Here is a 14266-nt window from a genome sequence, read left to right as displayed (position 1 = left end):
TTTCTCACAGATCAATTCTTTTTCTCACATTAGAAAGAATACCAGCACATTTGTCCATTAATTGTTTAAAGGGCCGGTTCACCAGAATTACAAAAAGACAAATACAATGTCATTTATTTCTAGGGGAATTACACCATGCGCATATATTTATTTGTTGAGGTTTTTTCTCTTAATTTTCTGCCTCTGCACCAATAAAATGAAGGTGTATGGAATTGTGCTTAAAGCTCTGAAAGACTACATTAAAAAAATTCTCTCTTGAAGCTATTTCTCAGTTGTTCTGAATCTGTTTTCATTGGATCTATTTTCAACCAGAGAAATAGTCCTATGAAAACTGTTGGCGGCTTGTTTAGTTGATTATCCAGAGACACTGTTTCTTGAGATGAATGTTGTTGTTGAATTTTTTTAAATGTGATTTTTCAAAGCTGTGAGCATCACAATTTCCATTGTGTTCCATTCACCTCCATTTTAGTGAGTGGCGTCACAATATCTCGAAACCTTGACAAATAAAACCAAAACTAGCTGCTTGGCCTGATGTCACCAGCTGTAAGTGAGAAAATATGTTTTTTGTAATTTAATTTTTACACATCAAAGAGAAATTATTTATTATCATACAGGCAAACCCAGGCAGCACATATGTTTCCTCATGGTACATGTTTAAGAAGGCACTATAGGTTGCCATGTGTAATATTTATGTTGTCACTGCATTAACATGATGAATGCAGACACTTTTTATTAGAGACAAATGAAAGCTATTGTGACACAATTATGGCAAAAACAATAACAGCGCTGTGTGAGTCACTCCATGATTGATAATACATCAGGGGGGATTCAGTGGTGTTGGGTTTAACCAGGCTTTCCCTGAGGGGTTTTTCATTGGCATTAGTCAGGCAAATCCCTTTGTCAGCCTCTCCCCTTGCCATTTTTATTCATAAGCATTTGGCCCTAAGAAAGACATCAAACCAAGAATACAACGAGAGGTCAACATCGTCTTTGCGCAATGTTAACCTCTGCATTGATGAAGCTAATTCACATTTCCTCAGTCCAGCCTACGGGGGTTCAGGAGAGGAGGGGGAGCAGAGGGAGGCAGCAGGGTGTGTGTGTGTGTGTGTGTGTGTGTGTGTGTATGCATGCATGTGTGTGTGTCTGCTTGTGCCTCTCTGTGTGTCAGCGGCCACTTTGCAGTGAGTCATCCTGTTGACCCGGGCCCCTCCACATGGGGTTTGCATTGATAGCGTTTGCTGAAAGGAGGGGAAAGTGAATGTTGTCCGAGCTCATTGAAATGACAATGGGGGCATATGGTTGTGTGTGTGCTGGTGTATGGTCATGGCAGCCACCATATTCCTCTGCGCAGGGTTGCCAGGTGCTTCATGAACGGACCCACTGAGAGTCGACAAATCATACACATTTGCAACAGACTGGCTTGTGGCTCTTCAGCCCACTGGGGGGTTCTCTGTAGCTGTCGGTCTCTTCTGCTTTCTTTCTTTCCGTCTGTGCTTTCTCCTCTCTACCTCTGATCAGAATTATATAACAAACCATAACAATTAAAAAAAAAGAAAACACACTTGAGATGACTGTCAAGCAGAGCCACCATTCATTATCTGTTTATCCTGCTAATCAGAGCCCCCTACTTTGAACACTGTAAAAACCCCACAGAGAACAAGAGAATAAAGATAACCTGATGTAGTAGCATCCCCTCCCACACAAAGCCACTTCTTCTGTCATGAATAGTCAGCTCCACCCTAATGACTATTCAATACAGTCTGCAGGCTGCAGATGAACGGCCAATCCACAGCAGCATCTGCTGCGGGCCTAACTCGCCAGACGCCAGCCTTGTAAGAGGGCCATTGCAGGCTAATTGAAAGACAGAGGCCATCTCTCAAAGACAATGTTTGTGTGTGTGTGTGTGTGTGTGTGTGTGTGTGTGTGTGTGTGTTGACAGAGAGTGAGAGAGAGAGAAAGGAAAAGACAGGAAAACACTTGACAAAGGATGGAGAGAATGAAGAAGAGGGGCTGAGGAGGAGAAAGGGAGACATTCCTCTCCTCACAGAAAGAACAGCTGACCTGTCAGCGTTTGTTCCCAGGCGGCCATATTGGAAAAACCCCTGTGGGCATTGAATTAACACAACCCAAACCCACTTCATGTAATTAGAGTGGCCTCGTGGTCTTATCTTATTTTAAATACATGTTTGAGTCTTAGAAGCTGTGATTTGGTTCAGAAATGCAGACGCCAGACGTAGCTCCTTTTTCAAATAATGAAAGCTTGAGCTGATATCTTGGATGGATCACAGGCCAGAAAATGTTGAGCGGGTAATTGCGGCCTGCAATAAACAGTAAGTGATAAATAATAAAATCCAGCTTGATCTATAATTTTACATACAAGTAATCAACAGAAATGCAGCTGGTATTTACACGTCTGAAGGTGACAAATTGGATTTTCTGTTGTTTTTCACCTCAAGGTCTCTTTATCCTCCTTTGCAAGTCTTTGCATCAAATCAAAAAAAAAAAAAAAAAAAAAAAAACAGCCTCTACAAACGAAAACGGAGGGATTGCTGTCATAATTCTCCCCAGTTCTCCTCGGGCAGTTTTTATTACCAAAGGCAGTGAATAATCTTCTCCACCCTGGCCATCCCAAATAACACAATCCTTCAGCATCACTGCTTACTGTGCTTTATGGTGAAGCGTAGATGAGAAAGGAAGAACATTCAGATGAAGCACTATCTACTGCTGCTCTGTGGCATTCATAGTGCAGTGGAGGGATTCATCAGCAGCCTGTGAACGCAGAGAAGCAAAAGGGGGAAAGTGTTCACTGTGGCTGCTGTATAATTGTTAAACTGGTGGCTTTTTAAATGAAGAGAACAGATTGAGGGAGGATGAATTAAAAAGGAGGTGAAAGCGGTTGAAGTTGGCGTGGCGTGGACTCATATCGGATGGCCACATATGTGCCGTTTCAAAGTGCGCTTTCTGTAAATTAGGAATGCTTATGTTCAAGCTGCGCCAACAAGTGTACAGGCCCCAAACCACACCAGTATGATCAGGGGCGTGCAGCCAGTCTGTTACTGGCTGGCAGGGCAGGCGAGTGCAAGAGGAGCAACTGCTCCACCAGGTAAGACACAGAAAACAGATCTGATGGGGTGCAGGTTCAGTTTTTATTGTCATCATGAGGGGGAGAAGAATGTTGCCACGCTCTTGGCATTAAAACACTGGTGTCAAACTATTTATTGAGTGAATGGTTCTGTATGGAGTCCACAGCAGTGAGTGTGTTTTGTATTACTTCAGCCACAGACCCATGAAAAGGTTTCTTTAAGGAGAGAGTAGCTCTGCATTATACACTCCCCATGGGGTAACTTCAGCACTTCTTGTGTTTCTTTGGAGACTGTGCACCTGTTTTTGCTTTTCCTTGCATGAGGATAATGTCATGACTTTATTGACTGCTGTGTTTGACTCAGTTTTTATGTTTCTTTTTATTTATTTTGCAGTTTGTGTGAGTTTGAAAGCAGTCGACCTTTTTGTTTTTTTTACCAATCAAACCTTATGAAAGACAACAATTTTCTTTTTAGTTTGTTGACAGGTAGAGTGCAGCTGATCTTTAGTTTTTTTAAGGGTTAGTTCACCAAAAATTAACATATATAGGTATATTTGTCAGTGGTTAAAGGTTATTAAGTACAGGATAATTTTGAAGTACTTCGGTTTTTCTGTTTCTTCCTGCTTTACCATTTAGAGGGAAATATTTTCTCCTCTGTATATTATCACAATATTATCTCTGTCTATCTATTATAATAATGAAGACTGGACAAAGATTGAACAAATTAGTTAAAATTAGTTCCGCCACAACTGGCCACAACATTAAAATGCTGCATCATGTTAATGCAGTAATGAATACTTTTACTTTTAATATTTCAAGTATAATTTGATGATAACATTTGTACTATTTCAGCTGAGTAAAATTTGGAATGCGAGACAGATAGTTTTGGGTTTGTCCTCGGAGGTCATCTGACAGATTTCTGCCTCTTACTCAATACAATGGAAATTAAGAAAATGTTGTCTGTGGTGCCAGAAAAATGAAAATTTGCAGTTAAAATAATAAATAGAAGTAAAACACATGTTTGTCCAAGTCCCAGATCCTGATCTCACGCTGAACAGTTATTATTGTGTCTAATTTTTGGGTAGAAACTGGTTCCAGAATAATAGAGACGTATTCGCTAAAGTCCTATTCAAACCGTTCATCTATGTTTCAGCTGATTTAACCCTACAGTTATTGTTTGCCTCTGTTAAAGCAATCCTGTGAAACTTTTGCTAAACTGTGGCCACAAGTACCAATTATGAGATGGAGGTGATGATGTTAATAAATGCTAAAATGTTGTGTAACAGTCACGGAAGGAGAGAAAAGTCGGCTAAGTGACCCTATGATGTTACAGCTAACATTAGCCGCGATAAGCTACTGCGTCATACCAGACCAAGTTTGGCTGCAGCTGCAAAACCCTGAGTGTGTGTCTAAAGGTGAGTTTTATTGCTTATGACTTTGACTTTTCATTTGTCAGAAGAAGAACAAGTTATTTCTTCTTTAAAAGTGACATAGTCTCTCTTTAAAGTATTTTTTGTCGCGTTTCATTCCTGCTGGCCGCCATTATTTTGTCATAATTTTACTGTACATCTTGCTTGTATTCCAAACTATGTAATTATGGTCTTGACTGAATAAAGGTCTGAACCTGCAGACTTGCTGGTGAATGTTCTGGCACAAACAATGACTGCATAGCTGCATGGCCCTGAATTTTTTTTTTTTTTTGGATTTGGTTGAACTAACCCTTTAACCAGACAGCAAAGCCCTCCAAACCCTGGAGAAAACGGTTTGCTGAGGTGCACAGTGCGGTCCACGTGTATCACAGTGATAATGGTGCTGCTTATGATCTGCTGTTCCAGCAGCACTGGCACTGGGAGGCAGGGAAAGCCGGGCCGTCAGGGATTTGTCAGAGGCCTGTTATTACATCTCTAGTCACATAAAATATGGCTGCCTCTCCAGAGATCCAACAGCTAGATAAATCCACTCTCCTCCAACCAGACTGGCCCCCGCGATGAAACCAGCCAATGGTGTACCTCAGCCGGTGACCTCTGGTAATGACGTGTGATTTATACAGTATATGTTTTAAACTGAGAGACACATCTGACACATCTCACCCCCTCTCTCTCTCTCTGTATCTATATCTGGTGTCATGTGAGATAACAGGCAGGCCTTTGGGAGAGGGGAGACATGACACCCATCTTTGGGGTCTCACAAAATGGCTACAATGTGGATAGTTTCCCCTGCAGCTGTCTAATCGCAGTCTAAGCCTGCAGTGAGCGCTGTGTCTCCTCCTGCATGAGGTCACTAACACATATTGCAGGATGGCACTTTAAGCTAAGATACCGCAGTGTGGAAGGCCTAAATCAACACCTGGTTGTCAAGAGAAAAGGGGCTCTTGTGTTCTTTAAATGCATTTAAGTGGCAGATTACGGGCGTGTTGTAAAAATGTAAACGAACACTGGTGGATGATGATTAACCAGAGCTTCTCAGGGTTCATTAATCAAAACTACAAACAAACAAAAAAAAAATGCAAACAAACACCAGAAGGCATTAGTATGAGAGTGAATACTGTATCAGAGAGTCATTTTCCAGACAGGCAGTGATGTGGTCTGTACTGTCCCCTGCCAGGGAACGTCCCCTGCACAGTCTAGTAGCTTAAGAGATTAAGTTCTGTGGCTAAAGGAGAGCTGAGAGGCAGGCCGTGTCGTTGACCTTGGCAAGCGAGACACAGAGATGATGACACCACCACAAATATCTGTCTTTAATAAACAAGCACTGAACCTCAGCACCGCTGGCTGGAAACAAACACATTGACGTAAAGGTGAAAACATGTTGTTTTAGATAAGATGGACCAACCTTTGTGCCTTTTAACGCAATTTATTGTTTGGTTTTTTAGAATATTTGCCAAATTCTAAAGCAATACTGTATATAATGTTAATGCTCTGTCATCTGTATATTTTTTTACTGTGTTATAAATGTGTTTGAATGATGAAACATATTATCTGTTTATTAGATTCATTTAGGTAGGCTACAATACAAGTGTTTAAATACTACAATAAGGGCTGTTTTTTTTTATTATTTCAGTGTTTTTGCACTGATGGAATGTAATTTTAAGAGCATCTATAAGCTTTCTACAATTATATTGTTAATTTGTTGGATTCTGGTGTTTCTTCCTTTCTCTTTCTGGCCTCCTCCAGTGAGTTTTTAATCCTGTTGTCTTCTTTTGAAAATGGCTTTATAAAAATAATTGGGGAGCTGAGAGAAACTCCTGGCCTAATGTGAGAGAAACGTGCTCCAGAGTTGGTCATATTTCAACACAACACCCACAGAGCAGTTACCTCTGAAATTAGATCTGACCCCCACCAGCAGCAAATATAAACTGCCTGCTTTTTTTTTTTACTCCTCATAACCTAATAAAGTTCAGCCGGACACATAACTTCAGAAGCCCTTTGCAAACTGACAGTCAGAGATCTTTCTTCGCGTTTTTCACATTGAAACTCAAATAAATACATGAAGGTTTGGGTGAAATCCAGGTGTCACTCTGTCCGTTTGCTCTTTTAATAGAAATGTGATGCGAGGAAAGCTGATAGCAGGCTGTGGTATTAATCAAATGTCTTTTTTTTCCGTTGTTTTCAGTCCTGTCTCATAAAAGACACTGAAGTCTGTACATGATGTTAAGGCTGAATGGCTTAAGCAGCGTGACATCACTGGACGGATTACATACAGTCAATAAAATAAAAGAATGGAATAATGTAGGAAACATTTAAATACCTAAGCAGGCTAATTGGAAATAGTGGTGACCATGCATTTATTTACCCCCCCCCCCCCCCCAACACACACACACACACACACACACACACACACACACACACACACACACACTCACTCTCTCATCATCATCATCATCATCATCGTAATCATCATCATCATCACTGTCGGGTCCATCAGTGATGTGAAGCCAATCTTATTAACTTAAAACATTGTGAACATTCATTCATTCATTCATTACGGTAAATAAATATAGTGAAAAAAATCGCATTATTATATCAGCATCTACGACAACAACAACAATAACAACAACAACAAAATACCAATATAATAATAATAATAATAATAATAATAATAATAATAATAATAATAATAATAAATTGCCTTTTCCACTGTATAATTATTGGCAACTCTATTAATATAACGACAAAATTACAACTGAATTGTCAAGAAATGAAAAACTGCAATTTTCCTTTCTTTTCATCGGCATTTACTTTCTTTTTCCTCAGATAAAATGATTTTAATAGTATTAAAAAAAATCCTCAGCGTAAATTCGGTTCTTTGATGCAAATCGCCCGTCGCCAATTTTTTTTCCCGACCACCAGCAAGATAAACTCATCATGTCTAACCTGGAGGACGCGGGGAAATTTGAGAGGAGATGAAATATTTCTCGGATGATATAAAAGGAGCCCTTTCGCCTGAGTTATGGCCCGGTTTTGGCGTTGCTGAGAGGGATGCATGCTGCTCCTTCTCCTCCGCCCCAGAGGAGGTATCATCAGAGCTGATATATGGCCCAGCTCTACATTACCTTTACAAAAACAAAGGATCATCCACGCTTTGGGTCGAGGAAAATATCCTTCTGACATCTAACACAACACCTGAGCCGACTTGTCTTTTTGGCAACATCCGGATAATCCAAATACTTTTCAAATAAAAGGCTAGCAACTCCAGCTGAACTAAAACCAAAGTTTTACGCATAAAAACGCTTAAACGGGCTGCGGATTGTAATCTCTCTCCTCCTCATCTCCTTCTTTCTCAATCTCTCTCTCTCTCTCTCTTTCTCTGCTTCCCCTCATTTACCCCACATACCTATTCTGGTATCTCACCACACGACTAAATTAGACCAAAGATGATAAGAGCACAAAGCATTATAATTCCTCCGGGCTCCTCCTCCTTCCAGCCATGCGTCCTAATTAATGGGACACCCCCAGTCGCAAAAAGCCCCGCACTGGACTGCAACATAGTCAAAGAGTGAAAGGGAAGAGGGCGAAAGTGCCACTGGAGATAATTGATTACCTACCAATCAATGATAACTTGTTAGTAATCGTCAACTCTTTGGACCTCGCCATTTTCAGAGAGGCATCTCACTCCTGCGGACTTGCTGCTCCCGAGGATCGACACTTTGAAGACATCCCATTTTGGAATAAGATTTTCTTTTCTTCGTCCTCTCCTCCGTGTCTTTGTTTTTTGTTTCCACCTCCTCACTGTTATGTGAGTTTTTTTTTTCCCCCTCAATAGCCTCCCTCGTTTTTAACCTGAGTATTTCAACGAAGTCCTGCGTAAAACTCTGCACACAGCCGATGATGACATCCAAAGAAGTGGCCAAATGTGATGCAGTGGAAAACAGGAGGCGAAGTCCGCTGGACCACTTGCCGCCTCCTGCAAACTCCAACAAGCCGCTGACCCCCTTCAGCATCGAGGACATCCTCAACAAACCGTCTGTGAAACGAAGTTACACAATTTGCGGCACGGCTCATCTAATTTCGTCCTCTGAGAAGCACCGTCCGTCCAGCATCCCTCTGTCCAGCCGGGCTCTCCTCACCCAAACCTCCCCGCTCTGCGCGCTAGAGGAGCTGGCCAGCAAGACCTTCAAAGGGCTGGAAGTCAGCGTTTTACAGGCTGCGGAAGGTACATCCACACCCCAAGAAATACAACTGAAATACACCTTTTCACAATTTCATATTGGGTATTTTCTCTTTCTCTCTCTCTTTTTATTCATTGGCCTGCACCTGCCAGAAAATCACCGTTTGGTTCCACACTACATTTTGCACCTTCTCATGCAATCCATTCATTAAACGTGCTTGTTTAACAGTCAGAGCAAAACATTTCTTTTCTGTTTGCGAATGCATATTTTTCCTCTAAAAATGCCCCATCGAACAAAGGCGTGTTAATGTTCTGGGCTGCTCCCAAACGAAATAAATCCCCACCGCTTTTCTTTAATATTAGGGTCTCGTGTGTGTGGTGCTCAATATTTCCCAGTGGTGTCTGTGTAATATTCTTGTAATTGCCCGTTCCCACGCGAGCTGGAGGCTTTACTGTTTCATATATAGTGTCACTTTCATTGTTATTTTTGCGTTAGGATCACTTTTACGCGCACGCTGCAGCGGTGCGGAGGAAGCCCCGCACCTGCAGGATTCAATGATTTTCACTCAGCCTCTGTCTCTCCCTCACAGGCCGGGACGGGATGACTCTGTTCGGCCAGAGGAGCACCCCGAAGAAGCGTCGGAAGTCTCGAACGGCGTTCACCAATCACCAAATCTACGAGCTGGAGAAGCGCTTCCTGTACCAGAAGTACCTGTCCCCGGCCGACCGGGACCAGATCGCTCAGCAGCTGGGCCTGACAAACGCGCAGGTCATCACGTGGTTTCAAAACCGGAGGGCCAAGCTAAAACGGGACCTGGAGGAGATGAAGGCCGACGTGGAGTCGGCAAAGGCCATCGGTCAGGTCCCCTTGGACAAGCTCGCCAAGCTTGCGGACCTGGAGAAATGCGCCAACGGCACGCTGGGCCACCCGCGAGGCGAGTCCCCCGCGCGGGGCGGCCAGCAGGAGCACGAGCTCGCTCAGAAACTGCGGACGTCGCCGCTGTCTCCGTTCTCAGACCACACAACTAGTAAAGAGTGCTCAGAGGACGAGGACGTGGAGATTGATGTGGATGACTGATGGCGCAGCATGGGGCTGGAAGGTCGACAAACACAAAAAGACGTTGAAAAAAATCCCACCGAGGACTTGTAACTTACTGCTTATATTGTATACCATATCTCAGAACATGTACCAAAATGTATGACTTTTATATCGGCACAGATAGACCTATTCATAGTGAAGCATGAACACAGAACAAGAAATATGCAGTGGTATTTTACAATGTATTCATTAGCAAACTGTTACTTCTTGCAATCAAAGCAATATGGTCTAAAAGGACATGAGTAACTTATTATTTTTTTTTACACCATAGGCCAACACACACACCGACACACTGAGACACACACACACCGACACACACACACCGACACACACACACACACACACACACCTGTTCCATCGCTTTTCCTGGAAGGCCTGTACCCTCACACGCCACTATGAAAGTGCTCCAGTTTTTCATATTGTTTGCATGTAGATGCATGATTTGATTTGTGATCATTATCTATTTATTTTTACCTTATTATTTTTTTTTTAATTTAATTGTTTTTTGTGTTTTCTGTGAGCCAAATCGCCATTGAGTCACTTTGTCACTGCCGTCTCTCCTCCTCCTCCTGCTCCTCCTCCTCCTCCTCCTCATATGACTGTGACCCTTGACTTCAGCTCATATTCTGCGTCCCTATGCTGCAGTGCATGATGATGATGATGATGATGATGATGATGGTGATGATGATGATGATGATCGGAAAGGCAAACTCGGACATTCACAGTTATGCGTTTCATGGGAATGCTCAAAACGATGGCGACAAACAAAAATGAATATTGCGGTGATTTTGACGAGCTATATGCTACTTTTTAGATTTATTGTTTGGATACAATAGATTTACAGTTATAAATTTGTTATGTTTTGTACACCTGTAAGTGCCTTTCTAAAATCAGGACATTATTTGAAAACCAATGCACAGACTGTAATGTATATAGGCTACATGGGAATAAAATGGCTTTTCTGAATATATCTTTTATGTTGTAATTCTTGAATTAATATCGAGGTTTTGACTATGGATATAATAGCCTGAGCTTTTCTTTTTTTCCTTTTTTTTCTACTCGAGACTTTAATCATTAGAAACACGCTCTGGTTGCCAGATCTGGGCGTGTATAAGCCTATGAAAAGCGGCCTATTTAGAGTTATTATACTGAACTATTTTGTCCCTTTGTGTCCTTTTCTATTAGGATGCTCTAAACATTTTGTGGCCCGGAATCTCACATCTCCTTTCACATCCTAAATGCGTATCGTGGCTTCTTGACCCTTAGACGTGTTTCTCCATTCGTGGCAAAAATTTATGTGAGAAACACAAATCTGGTGCCGGGGGGAAAAAGACGAGGATGCCACAAAAACACAAAGTTTTGGGCCAGTTTCTCCGGGCCTTTATAGACCTTTTTTGTTCTGCGGGACTGGGCCGTAATTTTGAGCGTAAAGCATGAAAAGTGGGGACAAATGAGCAGCGTTCCCTGATGGGACGAGCCACAAAGGAGCAGGGCCGGTCCCCCGCAGGCAGCAATACTGAGACAAGTGTGTCCCACCGCACAAAAAGGACGCAAACGTTTGGAGGCCATATGGTTTTTGAAATTTCCTCACAATTTCAGACAATTTGATGGATTGAGTTAACCCTCCTTTTAAACAGTTTAACTGGGCGCGAACAAAGGCCATAATGCCTACATAGACTCTCCCTTCATGAGGGCATCTGCGGCTGTTAATGTCTAGCCCTTTTCTTTGCCTGGCGTTTTGAACAAGTCAATGAATTACAATGAAACTGCCCCTTTTTTGTGAGCCGCTTGTGTTTCTCCGCTTTTTAGCTCTGGAAGAATATGTTTGACTTCTGTCCAAGAAGGTTTTCTAAACAAGAAATGGATTTTGTTGGAAGTGTTTTTAATGTTAAGTAGGGAGCCATAAAGAGTTTCGACTGTGACATTTATGCCAAAGTCTGGTTAGGGAGTCCTTTGTTTGTTTTCTTCTCATCTCTCTTTTTTTTTTTTTTTCCCACTTCTTCTTCTGCCTCTTTATTTCTTTTGTCTTTAAGGAGTTTAATGAAGCTGAAAACATGGCGATGTGAGAAAGAGAGGAACTCTAAAGGCTACCTCCCGTTTAACTCTCTTTGTTCAAAGAAATGATAAGTAGGCCTGTCGTCGTGTGACTTCTCGAACACTGATGCCTTATTTTATTTTCTACTTCTTCTTCTTTTTTTCTTTTTTTAGTCAAGACAACCTGAATAAGTTTACAGACCTGTAAGCTCTTAATATGGCTGAAGCTATTGTTGAGTCTCTGTAGGAAAATTTGTCCTAGTAAAAATGTAAAATTCACTTACACTTTACCTTAACCCCAATTTAGCATTCATAAGCAGTGTATTGCTCAGTATATATCAGTACATTATTATGAATAAATGGTTTATAACATATAATGCGTTTGAAGGCAGATATAAGTGTTTCTTAATGTATTTTTCAACAACTCTAACCCCCTGTGGACACCTCTGAGTGGGTGCTGCTGGATGAACAGTCGTTATAATATAGAATATGTCTTCATAGGAGAGGTTATAATTGCTGACAAATACTGTACATCAATAAACGGATAAAGTGTCCTCATATCTACTTAAAACTGCGTTGTAGCGTGTTTATACAGTAATTTATTAGAGTGGTTATGTCTTGCCGGTAAATGCTAAATAAGGCGAGAGGGATAAAGTGTGAATTGAAGGTAAGCCTTGATTTTTCGGGTATCCCCAAATATGAATATGTCGATTAAAAACGTATTTCATAGAAGGAAAAAAAAAAAGATCCTTTGTTTTTGAGACGTATATCACAACACTGTGCGTGCGTGTGCGCGCGCGTGCATGTGTTTGTGTGTGAGCGTGTGCGTCCTTCTGTCTTCAGCCTCTTCTGAATCAAGCATATTTATGAAGGGAGAGAGTGTTAAGGCAGACTAAGTTTATGGATTTCACTTGCTTATTTTATGAGGGCTTGTCAGGCGGGCCCGGTGATAAGTAATACTACAGTCTGTGGGACCACTTCGTGGTAATTAATCTGGAGGTCTTAAGTGTATTTCAGTATTTCACTTCAAGATGGAAAAAAAAAAAAATCACTACTTCAATCGTCCGGAAAATTGAAGTTTGATGCATGAGTCCCTACTGAAACAATAGTACAGCCCTCTCTCTTTTCATCTGTTCCCCTCCCCTATTTTATCCTCTCTCCCTCCTCTCTCTCTCTCTCCCTCCTTCTCTCTCTCTCTCTCTCTCTCTCTCTCTCTCTCTCTCTCTCTCTCTGTCTCTTATTATTTGCACCTTGTGGAAAACAGTCTCAGGTGCCAAATGTAAAGTAATATTTGAGACACTGTTGGAGTGACAGCATTTAAGACAAGCCATAAAATATATTAATTGGGTTAGTGCTTCTAGTTTGTCTTCTCAAACATAGAAGATATATGGCCCATCAGTGTATTATTGTTATTATCATATTATCATTATTATTATAATTATTACTGAATAAGTATAAAAAGGAGATCAGTGAATTATATTTGCCTGGATTGCCTGAATTGTAGAGTTTTAATCATAGCCTTCCTGTGGAGCCAGTTAATACTTCAAACTTCAATTTTACGGGCGATTGAACTAAGCATGTTCCTGACAGAATTGATGTATGTATTAATTTCCTTTAAGTGTTGATTAATTAGGCTGTGCTGAAGGCTCAAATGGAACAGTTTGTTCGGAAATTTGCATATTAATCAAATTCTAGTTGATCATTCAAATAATCCAGGCTGTGTGATTTTGGGGGTATATCTTGGAAACATATCAGTAAACATGTGCATGTATTTATTTTCTCTAATACTGCTGCTGCTTCTGCAAACACTCAGGACGAGTCTCACTGACCATTTGGACTAAATTGTTTGTCCAGTTTTGTGGATCCTGAACAAGAGAGGGGAAAGGGAAGCAGATTGATTAGTCTATTTTGAACATTTTTGCACTTTTATTTAGATTTTAAAAAAAAAAAAAAAAAAAACAGCCAAAAAGATCCCAGACTGTCTTTAATCGGCATTGCTGCTACAGTCTTAGTGGCATCAGGCTTCAGATCACGGACAGATTGAGTTTGAGGGATGATAAATACTAGTTAGGCAGCACAATGATGAGAAAGAATGATTCTTAGAAATGTTAAAGCAGCTTCCAACTAGACACTGTGAGAAGTCAGAGAGGCTGCAGGTGCACAGTCTGCAGGTTTGAACCAGCAGATTTAAGGGTTATTAAATGAATCTTTAAATATTTTACATGATAAGCATCATCCTTTGCTGGTTAAGGTCCACAGTGAATATGGTCAAAACTGCACCAGCATTATGAAGTTAGTATTCGTCATCAGGGATGTAATGTGACGGAAAATCTTGCAGATATAATCCTACAAGCCATTAACAGCACATAAATATTATTTCAAATAAATATTCTGAGTAAATATGGGTGTAGAGTGTAGACAAGAAATAAAGAAGGCAAACGTGT

General features: G+C 41.1%; 1 protein-coding gene across 1 annotated transcript; it reads left to right on the top strand.

Moving 5' to 3' along the window:
• Positions 1–8152: 8152 nt before the first annotated feature.
• Positions 8153–10752, top strand: lbx1b (ladybird homeobox 1b). The gene is made up of 2 exons (XM_076729113.1): positions 8153–8734; positions 9280–10752. The coding sequence occupies exons 1-2, from the start codon at positions 8407–8409 to the stop codon at positions 9765–9767; spliced, it is 816 nt and encodes a 271-aa protein (XP_076585228.1). The 5' UTR covers positions 8153–8406; the 3' UTR covers positions 9768–10752.
• The last annotated feature ends 3514 nt before the right edge of the window (positions 10753–14266 follow it).

Source organism: Chaetodon auriga, chromosome 4, assembly GCF_051107435.1.
Source record: "Chaetodon auriga isolate fChaAug3 chromosome 4, fChaAug3.hap1, whole genome shotgun sequence".
NCBI lineage: Eukaryota > Metazoa > Chordata > Actinopteri > Chaetodontiformes > Chaetodontidae > Chaetodon > Chaetodon auriga.
The sequence above is the reverse complement of the archived record's forward strand: the minus strand, read 5'-3'. Positions and strand labels throughout refer to the sequence as shown.

Excerpts from the sequence above, each read along its gene's own strand:
- lbx1b (XM_076729113.1), top strand. The coding sequence starts at position 8,407 with ATGATGACATCCAAAGAAGTGGCCAAATGTGATGCAGTGGAAAACAGG. Across the intron at positions 8,735-9,279 it reads CGTTTTACAGGCTGCGGAAG|GCCGGGACGGGATGACTCTG; the intron begins GTACATCCACAC and ends TCTCCCTCACAG.